The sequence below is a fragment of the Crocodylus siamensis genome, chromosome 4 (assembly GCF_052110815.1).
Source record: "Crocodylus siamensis isolate JL-2025a chromosome 4, ASM5211081v1, whole genome shotgun sequence".
Taxonomy (NCBI): Eukaryota; Metazoa; Chordata; order Crocodylia; family Crocodylidae; genus Crocodylus; species Crocodylus siamensis.
The window spans coordinates 204,160,102-204,181,539 of NC_143398.1; the positions used below are offsets into that span (position 1 = coordinate 204,160,102).

At 43.3% G+C, this 21,438-nt stretch overlaps 1 protein-coding gene across 2 annotated transcripts in view; it reads right to left on the bottom strand.

Annotated features, from left to right (window-relative positions):
- The window catches only part of RAPGEF4 (Rap guanine nucleotide exchange factor 4), a 296,859-nt gene that overhangs the window by 124,145 nt on the left and 151,276 nt on the right, over positions 1 to 21,438 (bottom strand). For both annotated transcript variants that reach the window (XM_090045462.1, XM_090045461.1), the window contains exons 5-6: positions 3,455 to 3,527; positions 1,891 to 1,955 (exon numbers count right to left, since the gene is read on the bottom strand). In XM_090045462.1, coding sequence (XP_089901588.1) covers positions 1,891 to 1,955; positions 3,455 to 3,527 — 138 coding nt within the window. The remainder of the gene's footprint in view (positions 1 to 1,890; positions 1,956 to 3,454; positions 3,528 to 21,438) is intronic.

Below are 21,438 nucleotides of genomic sequence, written 5' to 3' on the forward strand. Positions count from 1 at the left end.
GCAATTTAACAGAGTGAATGGAGTCTCCTTATCAACTAGATGTGATAGAGAACATAACTTGAAGCAGCTGTGTTACATGAGATGTTGATGCTAGTGAGGAATCCAAGAGTAATAGAAAGTTATGCACTGAAGGCACCAAGCACATATCTTCACCACAAGGTGACTGCACCCCTGCAACATATGCTTCAATTTTTTCCTGTCCACCAGTCTAACATCTGTCTTGCTCAGGTTCAGCATCAGCCACCTGTTCTTTATCCAGAAGCTGATCTCATGCAAACATGTGCTGAAGGATAGCTGGTTGTTGCAGCATATTGCTAGCATTTAAGTCCATGTCAGATGACTAGCACATCTGCTAGTTGAATGGGAGAGAACTGACCCTTGGAAACTGCATGCAGGAAGCACCCATACTCCCTCCAGGAAATACTTGGACCATTTTCGTACAGTACCCTCAACACCTGCTCCCTCTTTCAAGCAAGGCAAGAGTATTTTATTCCAAGGATTCTATTCCTAGTTCTTCTACTGACTTCCTGCATAGTTTACATAAGAACATAAGAAATGCAATACTGGGTCAGACCAATGGCCCATCTAGCCCAGTATTCTGTGTGGCAGAAAGGGAGGCTTTAGAGGGAAAACATTGAACCAGGTGTATATGTAGTGATCTATACCCTGCTCATTACCCCCATCTGGCACACACCATCAATTCCAAGCAAATCAATAATCCTCTCTGTGCTTCAGTTTCTTAATTTTTGGCTGCATAGGGTTATGCCTCAGGTGGTAAGACTTGATCAGCAATGTTTGTAGAACAGTGACAAGTGGAAAGCGGTATTGCTGGGCTTAGTACTGTTATTACTAAGTTAACGGAAAAGCGTCTATTTTCCTGCAGGATAAGGGTGGGTCAGGAAGTGTCATTCTGTTAGTGAATAAAACTGAGGGAAAAGGAACTGAAGACAGTAATGTCCATAAACTTAATAAAGGCTAAACCCGACGATTAAGAGAGGTCAGTATCCTGAAGGAAGCAGGACAGACAGACAGGGAGAAGCAGAAGTTATTTTCATATTCATTTTCTGTATCTGCAGTCAAATGATGTTTCCATGTCAACGCAAACACTTCTTTAGCCTCCCAAAGACAGAAAATAAATGCAACATATTAAATTACTATGTCCAGAAAGAAAAGCATCCAAGCAACACTATGGATTACTGTAAATTCCCCACTGCTGCCAACCATGGCAGCAGTGGCCCTTAACTGACTGATACTAATGTTATTTCTTCCTAGTATTGTGGTTATTTTAAACCCAGAACAGCATTACTCACAGATTATTTTATGTACATTCTGATGTGGTTAGATTGAAGGCACAGAAGCATTTTCTAAATGGGAATTGGCATTGTCTATTCTATGAAGACAGGGGAAAATTCTTCCCCCCTCCCCACCATCCAAAGGTCCAGTACAGTACTTATGCATCATTTAAGACCCACTTAAGCCATAACAATAGAGCTTACTTAGGAGTTAAATGGTACATTGGCTATGTGCTGGACCTCTCACAGGGAATCATTTCAGTCATACACTTTCATCTCAGTAGCTTTGTTATGTGAAATTCAGATTTTTACATATACTTCTGCCAAATTCAACAGTAACTGAGTATCTTTGGAACACTCTTACATGCTGATACTGGATGATACTTCAGCTACTGTTTATGTTGTTTCTGATCCTGAAACCACTAAATTACACGTGTAATTTGTCACTTTATCTTGTAAATAAACTCACCAATAATTTTACATTTAAGGATTGGCATATCTTTCTGCTTTTACTATTTTTCTCTTTTTTTCCAAATCCTTCCCATTTATTTAAAAAAAATGTTTGCACAAAGTAAGTTAGAATGAGTTGTGATTTTACCTTATTACAGTTTTTGGATACTGGACAAAGAGCATTGCTAGACATATTTTCCTTGTCAGGCATCCCTAAAAGAAAATAGAGATTACATCAATACAGCATACTGCATTCTCTAAATACCAAAGGACTCATTCAGTGATGTTGAATTGGGAAAGTTTTATCAATTTAATTCCATGTTTTTGTTGCATATATTTTATCTGCAGTGCTCATTGCTGCATTCCATTAAATTCACCCGACATCTGAGCTCAAAATGTCTTAGTCTTAATGAGACATCTGATATCATCTAATATCTTATATTTTCGAGGAAACATATGGAATGCAGTGTAGATATATGCCAAGTGTAACTTTGGGCATGTCACCACAAACTATGTTAAGCAGTGCTGCTCCACTTAAGTTAATCCTGAACCAGAAGCAAGGTGGCTTTGTGTGGTACTGAGTGGGCTAACAGCACAATGTGTTATAGGGAACTACTGTCTGGCATGGTAAGTTTATAGTTGCCCATATGTAATTTACTAGTCATATGAGTTTTAAAGGAACTTCATATAACTGCTGAATGCAGTTCGTGAATTGAACAGTAGATACATGATGACCAATTCATTCTATTCCTCCACTTCTTGCTGCATACTAGGGCTCATAAACCATTAAAAAAATTAATCACAATTAATTGTGAGATTAAAAAAAAGGAGTTGCATTTTAAACATACAGTTAAACAATAGTCAGCATGCCCCCACTCAACAATCCAGAGCTTATGCACCCTGTGGCTCCTCCCTGCCACCACCAACAGTGTACAGCCCCAGCACACACTGTACCTGCTCTGGACATGCCCCAGCAGGAGTGGACCACCTGGAACCTACATGCACAGCCCAACCCCCCCAACCCTGTGCCTGCACCAGACTTACCTGCCCACACTGAGCAGCAGCAATGGCAAGGCAGAAACTGCTGCTCAGGATGGAGGAAAAGCGGCCCCTCCCCCTTGCTGCAGCCACTTGGAGCCTGTACCCAGGTTGCCCTGAGGCTCCCCTGCACTGCCACTGCTGCCCCCCCAGGGTGGCCCAGAGGTGGCACTGACAGCAGCAGAGAGGAGCCACAGAGCAGCCTGGGCACAGGCTTTGGGTGGCTGCAGCAAGAAGGGCCTGGCAGTGGTGAGGGGAATGGCCACTTTTCCCCTGTGCCAAGTTGCAGCTTCTGCCCAGCTGCTGCCACTGCTGCTGCTTCTCAGTGTGGTCAGGTGTATCTGGAGCAGGCCTGGGGCAGGCTGGGGTTGGGGGCTATGTGCACAGGTTCTGGCTGGTCTGGACCTGGTCCACTCCGCTGGTCAAATGATGTGCATGATTAATTCAATTAAAAAAATTAACGTGTTTAGTTGTTTTTGCGTTAATCACATAAGTTAACTGTCATTAATTGACAACCCTACTGCATACCCATCACTTTTCCTTTATTACTGTGTGGGAAAATGTTTTCTGTGTAAAGAATCCACTTCCCTTAAAAAAAAAACAAAACTTCAGAATCTGAGGAGGAGGAACCTATTTACTGATTTATTTACTTATTACTAATAACTTTTACTTACTGTCATTGTTGGAGCCAGTTTCCATAACACCATAAGGAGGAGCCAGAAGTCCTGACATATATTGTCGATATTTCTGAAAGACAGTGACAAATTCACTAAGATACAAATACATGCTCCATTAACTGGATGATGTCATGGTTACATGCATAAGGTTTTTTACTTCAAATACACCTAAACTTTGCATTATCAAGCTAGTAAGATGTGCCCTTTCAAACTTTAATGCTATAATAAACACAATACCATTTTAAACAATTCCTTGCTTGTTGATCTGTATACACTGTACTGACTCTAAAAAGGTCTAATGGTTCTCCATATATCTTGGTTCCTGGTGTATCCAGAATGTATAATCTTGAATTCCTGCATGAATGGATGTAACATTAGATATTATCATCTTGTCTATAATTTCTGGGCTAGACAAAGTGAAATATATGTTCTAGAAAATGTGAATTTAGGATCAAAATTCTGAACTATTTATTCTATCACATTAAACAAGCAGATATTTCCAAACCCCACAAATAAACATACTAACCATATTAATACACAATTTCACATACATATTTAAATGGTACTATCAGGCTGAACCTTGTATTGATAAAATAATGTCTTCATATCACTGTAAACTATATATCTGTGGCTGGTGTACAGTAATTGACATTGTTGTTCAGTAAATAGTAGCAAAATGGAAACATGATCAATGAAGCTCAAAGTTCATATCTCTCTCTGTCTAGGGTCTAAGTAACTTTTCAACTACCTAGGAAATAACACTACTGAAAATACACTCAATACATCTTACCTAATAAAAAACACATAGCAAATAAATGTGACATTTTTTGGTTTTAATACTATCATACTTCTGACATACTTCAGGATAAACAGGTATAAAACTCCTTTGAGCTGGCAGGCAACAAGCTTGTACAAGAGGGAATACTAATCAATAAGGGAAGATTCATCTTTTAGATTTTAGTCTAGCACTGTAGTAGCTGAGCTTGAACAAATAACTGGTTTGAATTCATGTAGGTGACAACTAAGTATACAAATAATTGAACTGCAAAATTTCTCTTATAATACAATTTTAATTAAAAAGGTTTATCCTTTGCCCTGTGGGACTGGTTTAATGCATTCACTTTAAATATGCTGTCTGCTGGATTTTAGCAGAAGCTTGAATTTCTTCTTCAACAGCTATCCTCTGTGGAAATGGATATAAAAATGTCATTAACTCTGACCCTGAAGAATGAATGCTTTATAATCTAAACACCAACAAAAGCTACATACTGTATATTAATCTTAATAATCCAACCATGTTTTTTAAGACAAACATTAGATGCTAAAAGCTTAGTAATATGTTATTTAAGCCATAATCCAGATGTAAACTCTTTGGAGCAAAATGTTTGCAAATATAAAAAAGTATATTATAATGAACTCTACATACTTTTCAGTTTCACAGCAAAAATCTCTTCTCCCATTCCCTTACTGTGCATTCTTCTGCATCCCATGTTCCACTTTTGTTCTGTGCAAGAAAAGTTCACTGACTTTTCTAAGTGTTGTTGACAAATAACTTCTCTCACAGTGGGGTTGCCAAATAAATGAATATATAAAACTAAAAAGCATTATTTGGGCTGATGCCAGTACAAAAATAAAAGTTAAAGAAAACCTTGTTTTAGGTCTAAGGAAAAATTAAATTTTGGTTTTAATTTTAAATGCATTTTGTAGCAGGACACCAGGGTGCCTGCTACTAGCAGTAGGAATAGGGCTGCTGAAGCTCCCTGAAACAGCACAGATGTGGGTTGCTGGGGCAACCAGGCTGGTCACATGACCAAAAAGGGGCAGGGCCAGGCCTTTATAAACAGCTACGCCAAAGCCTAGCTAGCAGTTCCTGTCCGACAGCTTGAGGTGCAGGAGCTCTGCAGGAGAGTCCAGTGGAGCAAAGGCGAGTGGTGCACCCTGACCACCAAGGGGCTGCACCATGGCGAGGGGACCCTGATTAAAAGGCCTTGTGAGAGGGCCTAGTGGGCCTAGAATAGATGCTTTAGCCAGGAGGCTTATTGTTATGTTACGGCCAGCAGGCTTATGGTTTAGTTTGATTAGTGTTACACCGGAGGACCGAGTAAGGCTGTAGGGGTGTGAGGAGGCCTCAGCGGGGCTCCCCAATAATCCAGGGGGTTCCTGGTGCCCAGTAAGGGCACAGTGGTTAGTGCCAGAGTCGGCACGGCGAGTGAGCGCCGGAGAGGCACGGTGTGCGGGGTTTCGGACCCCAGCCCGTGAGGGCGGTATTTTGCCCAGTGGGGCAAGTGACCCGAAGAAGGGCAGGGGGCCAGGCATGGCTATGCGCCACCTGAGCCCCAAGGTGCGAGAGGCGTGGCATAGGCCCCAGAGGGGGCATCAAACACGAGAGGCGCGCGAGCTAGGCCCGAGAAGGTGGGTCTGGGGCCAGGCGGGGAAAGGGCCACCTGAGCCCAACTTTGAGAAGCCCGAGTAAGGGCGAGAAGCGCAGGAAGCACAGCATAGGCCCCAGAGAGGGCGGGAGCCCCAAAAAGGGCGAGCGTCGCACGAGCAGCGCGGCACAGGCCCCAGAGAGGGCAAGGGAAGCGCGAGCAGCGCAGCACAGACCCCAGAGAGGGCCGATCAGAACAAGAGGCTCCAGAGTGAGCAATTAGTCTCTGACCAGCACGAAGCCCTGGAGAAGGGCGGGCACGCGGTATACATCCCGGAGAGGGGCAGGCACGCGGCATAAGCCCAGAGAGGGGCTGACATCCAGGTAGGGGCTAGATCGACAGAGCTCGACAGAGCCCAGGAAGGGTGAATATATGACAAGAGAACGGCCGGTACAGCTGCAAGGCTTGGGGCGTGCTAAAGGGGAGGTTTGGAGGCACACATTAGCCCTTAAGGTGGGGGTGCACCGAGGCACCCCATACGGATTAGGGGTAGGTCAACTTACGCTGTGTATTAGGAGATAAAGGCAGTCTCCCTAATTGAACCAATTACCATCAAAGACGTGGCGGGCGAGGATAAGAGGGTGCTGGAATTACCTAATTGGCACGGCAGGAGGGGCGCTAGTGGGTTCACGGCCGCCCTCAGGCCCTACCCGTGACACATTTAAAATGAAATTTAGCTAAATTTGGCTTTGAAACATGGTGCAGAAATAAACTATTGAAACACTTTATTCTAGGAAATGTAAAAAGCGTACGTTTTTACTTTTTTGAATTTTTTTATTTTCTCACTCCAGTTGAATTTGTCAAATAGTTTTAGGTGCCCTAAAATTGGATTTTTTTCTGTGAATAAATGATTAATGTGAGAGAATTTCTCCTAAGTTTTAAAAATGAACATTATCACGCCATGTTCATCACTGTCATACAGCACTGCAGTTTATTCTCTAGTTAATGCTTAACAAGATTGCTGAATACTCTTCTCATAAAAGGAAACAGATACAACATCATTTCTAAGATGGTTTGAGGAGTAACTCAGTGAAAAATAAAAACAGAAGTCTTAAAAGTGTAATGAAAAGGGCATAAACAACAGCAGCAGAACATGAACCCAGAACCGACAACATCAAAGGCATGTTCCGGTGAGCACACACATGCAATTTGTGGCACTGCAGACCTATCTGCGGCGTTGCAAACTGCACACACCACATATGCAGGCACTTGCTGTGCTGCTAATTTATAACATGGCAAGTTATTTTCACATCCGGGGATGCCGATGTCAGAGAAACCTGCACCAGAAAAAAGCAGGGTGGCACGAGTGGCAGTGTGTGCTGCTTGAAACCAAAGCCTGACCGGCCAGAGCCATGCTCCAGCTGCTGGCCAGGCTCTGCATGCCCAGTTTGCTGCTACTGGAGCCCTGGGAGGGTCTCAGGTAAGGCTGCTGGCCCCAGCCTCTCCTACACAACCCAGAGCAATTTGCCACATGCCAGAGCACATGTGCAGGGGCATTCCCCAGGGACAACTATCAGCAGTACAAATATGTACCGCTGGTAGTTGTTCCTGGGGAATGCGCTTTCCTGCTCATGGGGGCATGCCCCAAGAGTGCAAATTCCCACACTTCTAAAGAAGAACTCTTCTTGCTATGATATGTAACTAGACCTCAAGATCTAGAATTAGCCACAAAGGCTGGATCCAGACGTGCAGGCAAGTGCAGTTTGTGGTTCCACAAACCTCTTTGTGGCATCACAAACTGCATGCTTGGCACTTTAAAATGCGCCCCATGCTGCAAATTTGTAGCACAGGTGCAAAATTTGTTATCAGGAAACCCTGGTAGCAAAGGGAAAAAATGCTACAAAAAAAGTGGCACAGCACATGCCACAGTGATAACACAATGGAAAGTTGATATGTTAGGGCTTCCTATGCAATATTGTAGAATCCTGCCATTGTTTAAAAAGTAAATAATCTCAGCTTTAAGTCCCCCAAACTAAGGATAAAGATTTCAATTTCCCCCAAACTTCAAGAGTCATGTCCAACTATGTTAAGGTTGGAAATGGATCTTATCTTTCTATGTGACGATACTCAGCCAAGGGTTACACCAGTGGAAATCAGTTAAAATGTTGGCACAGGGACCTAACACAGAAGTTCTTCCCCTGAAAACTCCTACTGTTCCTATAGGATGAGTGCAATCTAGGAAACCTCATCATGACTAAAGGACATTGCTCGATGATGTTACTAGGAATGTTACAGTGTAACAGTGCTACCAGGACAACTAGGATTCAGCACACCCCCTTAGCAAGGGGTGGGCAAAATATGGCCTGCGGGTCAGATTCAGCCTGCCAGGCCATTCTAGCTGGCCTGCAGGGCCCCCTAAAAAAATTAGAAAATTAATACATATGTGCTCCTGGGTGCCTGTCAAAGATAGCAGGCACCAGAGGCAGTAGGACCCGGGAGAGCCAGCAGCAGGATGCAGCAGTCCAGCTCTGCCCCACCTCCAGCCATTTCCCTGCCTTCCTGCTGTGCACTGCTCCAGCACACCATGTGGCTCCTGGCTGAATTGCTGGATCAGGAAGCACAGGGCTGTGCCGGTACCCAGGAGAGAGAGAGAGAGAGAGAGAGAGAGAGAGAGAGAGAGAGAGAGAGAGTGTGTGTGTGTGTGTTTGTGTGTGTGTGTGTGTGTGTGTGTGTTCGTAGGGTGAGTCCCACATGCACACCCCACCATACACATGCACCCACCCCACCATACACATGCACCCACACCCTGCCTTGCACTGCCATACACACAGACATCCACACCCTCACACACACCCCAGCCACCCTCCCCCACACACACAGTCCCCCCATAAACCACATTACCCACCCACATATCTACACCCACATGCTCTCTCACCCCACACCCACACCCCCCACAGCTATCCCCTCCACAGACACACCCACACCCTATATACCCACACATCCACAGCTTCCCACAAACCTATTCCCACCCCCAATATATAAGAATAAGGCTTCATTTTAAGCTATTATATACAATCACCTCTACATACACTACACAAACACAGGTAAACCAGGGCCAACATGTTTTTTTAAATCAAATTAATGCATGTTTTAGATGTTCCCTCTTTAGAATATAATTTGGTACTTTTTTCGTTCTGAGATAGCAATACCCCTTGCTGAAAGGAGTACTTCTGGGGGCAAGGGGTGGGACCTCTGGTGGCAAAGGTCAGGAGTTAGAGGGTGGGACTTCCAGTCACAAGGTGGTGACCGGGGGGGGCACCTATCAAGGGGTGGGGCTACCCATGCGACCCTCGACAGCTTGCCAAAACTTGGGAAGCAGCTCTTTGCCTGAGAAAATTGCCCGCCTCTGCCCTTAGCAATCAGTTTGTTGTTGGGTCACCTATGGAGACCTCAGTAGAAATGAAAACTTCTATCCATGAGTAGAAATCTTGGTGAAAAGCATACATTAGAGCCATCACATGCTATTCTGTGAGGATAATTTCCTATGAGTTGCAGGTTGGCAAACACAGGTGCAATTTGTACCTCATTCTGCTGGCTTGGTTGAATATGGCTCAAATAGCTAAAATTGTGTTTCTTTAGATAGATTAATGTCAGAGGCAGCCAGTAGGGGACAGATTATCTCATGTGGGGAGAGTATGTGCGCTAAAAGACCACAGAAGGGTCATGAAGTTCCAAGCTTGTTACTGTAATGTCTGTAAATAAAATGCAACAAACAAAATTGTTCTGGTAGGTGACATTTCAAGCAATCCTACAGATAAAAGGAAATATAGTTATAACAATGTTAGCATATATCCTATTGTGGTATAGGTCCTCTAAAGAAGCTCCTTACAAACAGCAACAATAGCTCAAATCATCAAAAGCTTAATGAGTACTAGGAACCATTAAACTGCCAATCCATGTTGAACCTAAACACAGTGCCCTATTCTTTGTATCTGCACAAAGCCTTTTAAATCTACCAATATACAAGCTCCAAGATGCAGTACCCTAAAGATTACACTCACCTTGCATCAGATCTACCAATTCAGAGCCCCGCTGGTCAGCATCGATAATAGAAATGCCATTTCTTCCTGTTTGTAACAACAGCATTCCTATAGGATCTATGCAGTTGTGAGAATTAACATGACATTTTCACTTGTTTCTATAGCCTAAAGCAAATGGGAGTTTTAAGTGCCAACAGCAGGCAAGACACATACAAAGGACAAGTCCCCCAGAACAGCGATGCATTGCTGGAAAATTTTCAGAAATGTGCAATTTTTAAAGACACACACTTCTATGCAGATTGTGCTTATTGTAACTTGGCTGCTGGTCTCATCCATAACTAGAATTGCAAGTAGATTTTCTTTCACAACATTAACATAATTTGCAAACAGTCTTACATAACAGCTTCAAAAAGGAGGCTTCCTTATTTTGATTACAATAACTACTTACAAGCCCATCCTGATTTTTTTCAGCCTATCTACAGTATAAAATACACTGTGGCAAATATTTTAAAACCTAAAATATACAGCGTCAGGAAATGGAAAGCATCTACTGTAAAAAATGTGCCTATTTAGATGCCTTTTTTTTATTATATAAAAGAGAGCAAAACCACCACAATTCAGTGGAAAGAAGTCACATTAATGCTAAATTCTACTGTATGTAAACTTCACTGTTACACCCACAGAGCAATGAAGCAGCTCAACTCTAACCAAGACGGGCATTATAGGTAGGGGCCTATCTACATTGCAGCGAAATAAAAGGTTGTCATAGGCTGCTTGCAGTGCACAGTTGATATCACAGTCTTTGCACAGTGGGCCCTCCCTCACCACTGATTGGCTGAAGGGCCAATCACTCATCTTCATACTGCAGCATTGCTGCAGCATTGCATCTGGCTTCTTTAAAAGATGGTGTCAAAACCCTTTAGCTTTCCTGACTGGTGCCTTCTCGAGGCTACCTTACTAGCACAGCCTCTCAGTAGCTTTCTCTCAAACCACATGCTCTATAGCTGCAGGGATTGCTTTGCTTTCTTTGTATTCTGGTGAGCTTCTTTTTTGGGGGGGTGGCGGGGAGGAGGGATTCCATGCAAAATTGTGGAAAACGCCATTTTTGTGGTGATTGTGAAAACTGCTGTTTTTCATGGTTTCCACAAAAATTGCAAAACTATGATTTAAGTAGGTCCCTAATTATAGGGGAAGAAATGGAACTGGGGATCAGCAAGTCTGCTTGGCAAGTTCTATATACCAGTACAGGCTTACTCACCAAAATGAAGAAACATTACTCTTACTGTACTTCAATAGATGGGGAGAATAACAGAGTTCAGTTATCAAACAGAAGCTGACAGCTACTGAGACAGCTATAGTAGTCCTTGCGATGATCATAGATACAGTGCTTTTCTGCACACGGTCAGTATCTATGGAGTTTAGGTGAGGTATTTCTCATTAATCATAATCAAGTCATCATCGTTAATTAAGTTTTTCAGACCCTGCACCACCTTCTCTGGTGGACAGAAAAGGATACAACAGAAATGAAGCTATTCATATATGGCACTAGTAGTGGAATACTTCCCTGGAATTGCATGCAAGTGTACACGAGAGGGAGAGAGAGACGGAGACAGAGAGTCACCCATTAATAGTCAAAGTTTCATCATATAGGTTGAGGAACAAAAGACCAAATCCTCAACAAAATCTCTGTTAGTCTATGACATTTTCACCTTTGCTTTACACCCCTCAGATGTATGCAGACAAGCATCAAAAGTTGGTTACAGCTCCTGGATCTTTAAGATCAAACTGTGCTAGTGCTCCTCTCCCTAGTCCAGTTGAAGCAGCCAAGCAATTAGTCTTAGCCAATGAGAGATTCATGGAACTCTGTACCAGCATTTGGTGAACTCCATCTATGACTGGGCCACAGGTATAGATGGCTATACCCTCTACAGGAGAGATCATGCAGATAAAAGGGGTAGAGTGTAGCTCTCTATTTCAAGAACAGCAACACATCCCTGCAAATTGACATTGGCACTCAGGAAAGATGACTGGAGTCCCTCTGGGTTAAAGCACATGGGGAACATGGCAGAAGGGACATCATGGTAGGAGTCTGCTACAAACCTCCTAACCAGAAACAAGAGCTGGACCAGGAATTAACCAGGGAACTGGCTGAGGCTGCACACTCTTGGTGCATGGTTGCCATGGAAGACTTTAACTACCCAGACATCTCATGAGAAGAGCACTCGGCCAAATCCAATTGGTCGCAAAGCTTCCTCACCTGCATGGACGACCTCTATCTGACTCAAGAAGTCTATGGGCTGACAAGAGGTCACTGTTGGACCTGGTACTGGGCAAAGGGGATGACCTAGTCAGTGACCTAAGAATCGTTGGAAAGCTGGGTGATAGTGACCACGAGCTGATCACCTTTACTATCCATTGCAAAGCTAGCAAATCAGTCAGCAATACAAAAGTCCTTGACTTCAGGAAAGCTGACTTTGACAAACTCAGGAAGCTCACTATTGAGGCCCTAAGGGACCACAATTCGACAGGAAGAGGAGTCCAAGAGGAGTGGTTGCTCTTCAAGGGGACGATCCTGACAGCACAAGGGATAGCCATCCCATCTTGAAGAAAGGGTAGCAAAAGGGCACAGAAACCACCTTGGCTCAGCAAGGAACATGAGGACCTCCTATGCCTAAAAAAGAGAGTTATAAAGGGTGGAAGGCTGGAGTTACCACTAAGGAGGAGCACTCAGCACTGGTCCGTACCTGCAGGGAGCAGATCAGGAAAGCCAAGGGTGTAACTGAGCTCCATCTGGCATCACATAACAAAAGAAGTCCTTTTTCAGATATGTAGGGAGTCAGAAAAAAAGAAAGGGTCATATTGGACCCCTGCTGAACCAAGCAGGACAACTGATAACTGACACCCAGGAAAAGGCCAATCTGCTTAATGGGTACTTCACATCCGTCTTTCATTACCCAATGGGACTGCCCTACCTAGCATGATGCGGGACAGTCAGGGTGGGGGTGTATTTATACCCAGCATTGGTATACACCCTAGAGTACTCAAGGAGCTGGCAGATGTCATAGCCCAACCATTGACAAAAATATCCAAATACTTACGGTGCTCAGGTAAAGTACCTAAAGAATGGAAGAAGGCCAATGTGGTACCCATCTTCAAGAAAGGGCGGAAAGCAGATCCCGGAAATTACAGCCCAATCAGCTCGACCTCAATCCCTGGTAAGATTCTGGAGAAAATTATCAAGGAGACTCTTCTTGATAAGATGGCTGAGGGCAACATCCTGACGGATAGCCAGCACGGGTTTGTCACAGGTAGGTCTTGCCTGACCAATCTCATCTCCTTCTATGACCAAGTGACATACCACCTGGACAAGGGAGCATCCACACCCGAGGACAGGCTAGTGATCCAGGCTGACTCGGATAACCTTAGTAAGTGAGCAGATACAAACCTGATGATGTTCAATACCAGTAAATGTAAGGTACTCCACCTTGGGGGAAAAAAACACACAGCATACTTATAGGCTTGGCAGTGCTATGCTTGCTAGCACCACTGCTGAAAGAGACTCAGGGGTCATGATTGACCACAAAATGAACATGAGCCAGCAATGCGATGTCACAGCTGGTAAAGCAAACCAAACTCTGGCTTGCATCCATAGATGCTTCTCAAGTAAATCTCAGGATGTTATCCTCCTGCTGTACTGGGCCTTGGTGAGGCCGCAGCTGGAGTACTGCATCCAATTCTGGGCTCCACAATTCAAGAAGGATGTTGAGAAGCTTGAGAGAGTCCAGAGGAGAGACACGCGCATGATCAGAGGGCAAGAGAATAGGCCTTATGAAGATAGGCTGAGAGCCATGGGACTCTTCAGCCTGGAAAAGCACAGGCTCAGGGGGGACCTGGTAGCTGCTTATAAATACATAATGGGTGTACATGAGGATCTGGGAGAATGTCTGTTCACCAGACTGCCCCAAGGAAAAGCAAGGACCAATGGTTATAAACTCCTCCAAGACCATTTTTGGCTGGACATAAGGAAAAATTTCTTTACTGTCCAAGCCTCCAAGACTTGGAATCGACCCCCTCCAGAAGTAGTGCAGGCACCTACTCTGGACTTGTTCAAGAAACATTTGGATGCTTATCTTGCTGGTATCCTTTGACCCTAGCTGACTTCCTGCCCCTTGGCAGGGGGATGGACTTGATGATCTTCAAGGTCCCTTCCAGCCCTAATATCTATGAAACATCTACATATATGAACTGATTGGTGAAGGAACAGGCTCTGGCAGTTTTATGTCCCCTTCATAAAGGGAATTCCATCCTGGATACTTGCAGTTAGAATCTGGTTAAATAGTACACTTAAACAATATAGAACACCTAGAATTTCAAACCAGGGAGTGGTTCTCAAACCCTGGAGTGCCACGAGATCCTTTTAAAGATGGCAGGGGATGTCACAAAATATTAGCACTATTATCACAAAATAAGCCCAGATGGGATTCCAGTGTCAAAAACACTCAGACTTGTTGTGGTCTTTGGAGTCCTTTGCAACAGAAGAATTGCTCTATGTTTTTCTGTAGTAAAAAACAAGTAAAATCTGGGAGCTGGCATTTTCCCTAGGGCTGCCTTGAGTCTAAAAAGTTTGAGAACTGTTGACTTAGAACCTACTTAAAATTCTGGCTCAAGCTTTCTATTTCTCAAGATGTTAAATATTTAATCAATATTAACAATATTTCTATTGTTAACAGTTTTTTTTCTGAGAGTTGGTCCTAGTGGCAAAACCGGAGGGGCAAAGGAGAGAAAAGCCCCACTTGCACCCCTGTCACAACTGCCTGAGTGCCTGGGATGTAACTGGATGCTGAAACCAGAACAAAGTGAGGAGAGCCAGGGCAAGTTCCTTAATCATCCCCAACTGCATGGGGATGACTCATGGGGCCAGAGATTGATGCCAGAGGCATATGCTGGCACGAGCAGGCTTCCTGGTTGGGGGCAGAACCAGAGCCCCATGCTGGCTCTACTGTTGAGCAGAGAGCCAATTAATCAAGAGCTGGTCCTTCTCTCAGCAGGAAATGCAAGCCCCCACTGCACAGTGAAGCAACAGCTGATTGGAGCCAAAAACCAGCAGGAAGCAAAAAGCCTCAGGAACTGAGGCGCAGCAGCAGGCAAGAGACAGAGCATGCCAATCACCAGATGTCCAAGCTGCTCACCTTTAATTATACTTATAAGGAACAGACTCGGGGGTATACCGGGAGTCAAACCAGGTGCTTCCAGCTATGAGGCTGGGTGCAAACAAAGCTGCGAGTAATTATAACAGCAGAGGAATGAGGTGGGAATGTAGAGGTTGGAGGAGCTCCAAAATTTGGCCCCTAAATTGGTCCTGCAAGATACAGTGTTGAGCAGGACTGGTGGTATTTTCCTGATACTCTTTCCCACTCAGGGATTGGCTATTCTCAGTCAGAACATTCTTCCAGTAATTTCTCCATCAAAGTCATGGCAGGTGAAACTCAGTGAGGACAGGAATAGCCTGCCCTGAAGGAGGGAATGAGCCAGGTCACCCAATCAAAGGCTAGGAATAATCTGCACAGTGGGATTTACCACATGTGGTGATATTGGCCCAGTGACAGTCCTACTTGTCATACCACTTCAACGAAATAAAATGCCTGATCTTCTGAGTGTTTGTACGTCCTGCTTTGTCTGTCCTCTTAAAACATCATATCAAGTGAGTGTCAAAGGAGATGTATCAAGTCCCTCTTGCTGTCACAACACCAAGCAGAAATTATTCTTCTGAACTCCAGACTTGTTACCACATGATTACCATCCTTCACGTTGCAAAGGCCACTATCAGCAGTCCTAAAACTTGACTGCTCAACATTTCTGCATCTTGTGAAATCACACTGCCTAATATTTTTGCATAGCTTTTTCAAAAATCTGCTGGTTATTACAGATTGACACCATGCTTATATTACCAAAGAAAAAACTTATATGATAATCCTTACATATACAGCATTATGTTCTGAGACTTGCAGAAAACTTGCTGCCATGTTTCTAATTTAGGATATTGCCAGCTCAGCAGGATAATTAAGAAGTCTACTGCTCCTAGGCAAGGTCAAATAGAAAAACCTCACACATTGCAGGTCAATGCCACTTAACTGAAGGTCATAGAAAGGACCTGCCTTAGGGCTATTTGTTATTGGATAGCAAATCCTTGTTGGAGGTTGCAATACCAGCATGACTACTTACTGCTATAATCAAATCACACGTTAACTCTAAGTTAGAGTACTGATAAGCAACAGAAAAAATATTCAGAAACAAGCAAACTTCCAGAAAGTGCAGTATATCCAGTTGTTCAGCATCAACTCTTCAAACTTAACCTCCTGAATAAATGATTTACTTATCTACCCCACAGATTCCACAGTTCTTTACCACGGCACTTGAATGTCCCTGAACACGGGCATGTAAGTAATAGGGAGAAATGTTTGGAGAACCTTGTGTGTCAATCCTGTAGTATAACTAGAGAGGGTGATTGGGGCACCAGCCTTGGGCACCAGCTTAGATGGGGTGCCAGTATGATTCCTCCCCGCAGGAGTCTTTACCAAGGCAGGCACAGTCATACAACACAGTAATGTACAGGCAATCCAGGAAGTTTTTGGAGAGTGTTAGGGACAACTTCCTGGTTCAAGTGCTGCTCCAGCATCAACTAGGCCAACTACAGGCCATGCTGTTCTTGACCTGCTGCTCACAAACAGGGAAAATTTGACGGGGAATACAGTAGTGGATCACAACTTGGGTAACAGTGACCATGAGATGATTGAGTTCATGATCTTGAGGGAAGGAATGAAGAAGAGCAGCAGAGTGAGGGCCCTGGACTTAAAAAAAAAAAAAAAAAAAGATGACTCTGACTCATTCAGGGAACTGATGGGCAGGATCCCCTGGAAGACCAGTCTGAGGGGAAAAGGAGTCCAGGAGAGCTGGTTGTATTTAAAAAAAAAAAAACTATTCCAATGCACAGGAATACTAGCAATTGTGGCAGGAGACCACTTTGGCTTAGCAGGGAACTCATCAATGAGCTAAAACACAAAAGGAAGCTTAAAAGAAGTGGAAACTTGGACAAATGACTAGGGAGGAGTATAAAAGTGTTGCTCAGGCATGCAAGGATGAAATCAGGAAGACCAAACCACAACTGGAATTGCAGCTAGCAAGGGATGTGAAAGGTAAAAAGGGTTTCTACAAGTACGTCAGCAACAACAGAAAGATTGAGGAAAGTGTGGGTCCTTTACTAAATGGGGGAGGCAACCTAGTGACAGATGAGACAGAAAAGGCTGAAGTTCTCAATGCCTTCTTTCCTTCAGTCTTCAAAGGAAAGGTCAGTTCCCAGACTACTGAAGCTGTCAGCACAGTTTGGGGAGGAGATGAGCAGCCAACAGTGGCAAAAGAACAGGTTAGGAACTATTTAGAAAAGCTGGATGTGTATAAGCCCATGGCCCTGGGGCCAGACGTGATGCACACAAGCATGCTGAGAGGGTTGGCCAACATGATTGCAGAGACACTGGACATTATCTTTGAAAACCCATGGCAATTGGGAGAGGTCCTAGATAATTAGAAAAGGGCAAATATAGTGCCCATCTTTTAGAAAGGGAAGAAGGAGGATCCAGGCAACTACAGACTGGTCAGCTTCACCTCAGTCCCTGAAAAAATCATGGTGAAGATCCATTTCTAATCACCTGGAGGAGAAGAAAGTGATTAGGAACAGTCAGCATGAATTCACCAAGGGCAAGTCATGCCTGACCAACCTGGATACAGGAAAAGCAGTGGACATGATATACCTTGATTTTAGCAAGGCTTTCATGTAGTCTTCCACAACATTCTCACAAGCAAGCTAAGGAAGTCTGAGTTGGATGAATGGTCAGTAAGGTGGGTAGAACACTGGCTCGAAGGTTGGACTTAGAGAGTATTAATCAATGGCTCAGTGTTTGGTTGGCAGCTGGTATCAAATGGAGAGCTCCAGGGGTCAGTCCTGGGGCCAGTTTTATTCAATATCTTGGAAGATGGGATGAAATACATTTTCAGCAAGTTTGAAGATGACACCAAGGTGGAGAGAATAGATACACTGGAGGTTAGGGCTAGAATTCAGAAAGACCTCAACAAATTGAAGGATTGTACCAAAAGAAAACTCATGAGGTTCAATAAGGGGAATGAAAAGTCCTGCCCTTAGGATGGAACAATCCTATACACTGGTATAGGTTGAGGGCTGACTAGCTAAGCAGCAGCTTTGCAGAGAAGGACCTGGGGGTTACAGTGGACAATAAGCTGGATATAAGTCAACAGTGTACTCTTGTTGTGAAGAAGGCTAACAGCATATTGGGCTGCATTAGTAGGAGCCTTGTCAGAAGACTGAGGAAGTGATTCTTACGCTCTATTCAGCACTGGTGAGGCAACCTCATCTAGAGTACTATGTCCAGTCTTGGGCCCTCCAATACAAAAAGGATGTAGAAAAATTGGAGAGAGTCCTGTGGAGAGCAACAATAATGGTTAGGGGGCTGGGGTACATGATTTTTGAGGAGAGGCTAAGGGAACTGGGCTTATTTAGTCTGGAGAAGAGAAGACTGAGGGGGCATTTAATAGCAGCCTTCAGTTACCTGAAGGGTGGTTACAAAGAGGATGGAGCTGGAATGTTCTTAGTGGTGGCAGATAACAGAATAAAAAGCAACTGTCTCGCATTGAGGCAAGTAAAGTTTAGGTTAGCTAAAAGGAAAAAACTTTCCCACAAGGAGGGTAGTAAAGCACTGAAACAGGTTACCCAGCCAGGTTGTGGAATCTCATCCTTGGAGGTTTTTAGACCTGGCTAGATAAAATCTTGGCTGAGATGATCTAGTTGGGTACAGTACTGCTTGGAGCAAGGATTGGACTAGATGACCTCCTGAAGCTCCTTTCAGCCCTAATTTTCCATGATTTTATGCCATTAACTTTCAGTGATGTATTAAATGGCAAGTGCCATGGAAGAAAGTCAACTGAGTAATGAGAATTTCATCTCTGGTTATACTGGCCAATATTCATGTGCCTTGCTGTATTGAGAATCACAGGAAAATGGTTTGAACTTTGTTCACAAATACAAACCAGCTACTAGAAGGTAACAAGATAAAGACAAATATTAGTGTACTATACTTGTTTCACCATACTGCATACCAATACATCTTATTTTTAATCTTAAATCATGAAGCATACAGGGATACTCAGGTGTATTCTCTTCCCAGTACTAAAAGAAGCCCCATGCATAAACTACATACATACATTCTAGATGCATCTACATGAGATGCTATGACACTGTAGCTCGTCGCTAGTGACATAGCATCTAAAAATAACCATGTGCCTCTGGTACTGCGCAGTACCAGTGGGTATTGTACAGTATTTAGTACTTGCTTAAGTACTAAAGCAAGTACTAAATGACTGCATAGTACCAATGGGCAATCAGGGGCACATGCTGATACACCCACTGTACATTGTTTTTAAATATTCTATGTATTTCTATCTATTTAGCACTTGTTCCATTGTGTTAAGCAAAACAACTTTATCCAAGTGTTAACTTCTTTAAAAAAGGTGAAGGAAGGATAATAAATATAATGTGAATAATATAACTCAGTTGTGGGGGAAGGGAGAAGTGCAAATATAGCTATTGCAGCAGCAACTGACCTTGCTGCTGTCATGAGCACCATGGTAGCCAGCTCAGCCCCATGTGCCATGGCTGTCCAAGATGTGGAGCTACCCTGTTACACCTTTGAACATAACATAAAATCTTAGACATTTTTTGTGAAATGTTGTAAGAGAACAAATAAAAAGAGATGCTACAATATTATTACACTGTTACAAAGCAGACACTGGCTGTTTAAAAAATACTCTAAATACACATCAGTGCTAATCAGTCTTATGATTAAAATGAGGTAGACAAGGCTGGAAACTCTAATACTGGAGTTCCACTCTACTTACATGATTATATTGGAGCAGATATGGTAAGAAAACAACCAGTACAAGTTTGGTATACTGTAATACTGTACTAGGTATATCCAGTGCAATTTGTATACAATTTGGTTGCCTATTTACAAATTTCCAAAATGTTTTCAGCGTGGTTTTAATCAAATTTGCTTTAGATTTTATTTCATTTCCTGGTTTTGGAGGCAGATTTATTTGCTGTCACATTCCTACTGTTTGAATTAATTTACTGTTCTTAAAAAACTTCAGGCACAAAGTCTGCTTGATCACAGAATCTCCTTAGGTTTCAGTTAAGAAGAAAAATGTGCCCAGTTTATTGAAACCATGCCAGATAGTTGGCATGGTTTATCCAATGATAAGACTGCATTGTAAAAAAGAAAAAGAAAATCAGATCTGAGGAAATTAATATATGAACAATGATTAAACAAATTACTCAGGCCAATTCTGTTCTCTCTCATTTAAATATAGAAATGACATCATGCAGCTTTCTGATTCTGTCTCCTAAAGTAATCTACTCAGGAAATATATCGAGGAGGGTTTGTAAAAACTTGAAGAGACAGCAGAGAAAAATACATAAAGGAAAACAAATGGCCTATATGTTCTCCTTTGTAAAATCTCTGAAATTGTGGCATGTGTCAATTATACCAGATAAGGTACAACTATTCAAATATTTTATACTATTATTCAGGCAAAAATATTACTATATAAAAATAGCATGATGGGATTCCATGTTTATTTGTTCTCAGTGATCACTGTACTGGACTTGGTTTCTTTACAAATCAGATAATTTCTCTTAAGTGCCAATCTTGCAAACTCAACCCGGAATCTGAAAATCAAGCTGTTTTCTTTCTGCTTCTCCCATTATCACTTGTAGCAAAGAGTCTCATTTTTTAGGGTAATGTACATAGCAGAGTGCATCTGTCTCCTTCCTCATGCTTTTTTCAGGGCTAAAAATTGTAACCACACATTTTTAATGATGATGTCAACAGATATAACATCTAAATTCAGCAAAACAATTACGTCTTTCTGACTGTGACAACCAGGTCAGTTATATTGATGGTACTTAGGAGAACACTTGATATCTTGCTGAATCTCACATTACAACAGTCATGAGTTTTTTAGGGGTATTTTTTCTACAACAAGTTTCTCAGTGTATTGGGTACAAAAGAGTTTTCTTCAACTTCAGCCAGGCTTGCCTTCTATTTCTACCCCAACTACTGTTCTTTAGTGATGATCAGACAGAGTACAGGCTACTTTTGTATGGGTGTTCTGTGCATACACACACACACGCCAATTGCCTGTCAAGAATGGGATAGAGTGCCACCACCTAATGCCCCATGCTGCCACTGTTCTGCCTCTTGTAGGGAGTGAGGTGAGAGAGCCGGGGCCAGCGCTGCAGGCTCCGGCTCCCCCACCCCGTCTGGTCCTCGGCACTGCTTGCAGGGAGTGGGGTCCCCCACCCTCTGTCCGGTCCTCAGTGCAGCTTTGGAATCATGGCAGCGTGCCCCCACGCTTGGAGCACTGTGATTGGCTAGCCAATTGCCCGTCAAGAATGACAGCAGAAGGGAGTGGGTAGGGATGGAGCCCCAGCCCCTGCCCTCCCCCA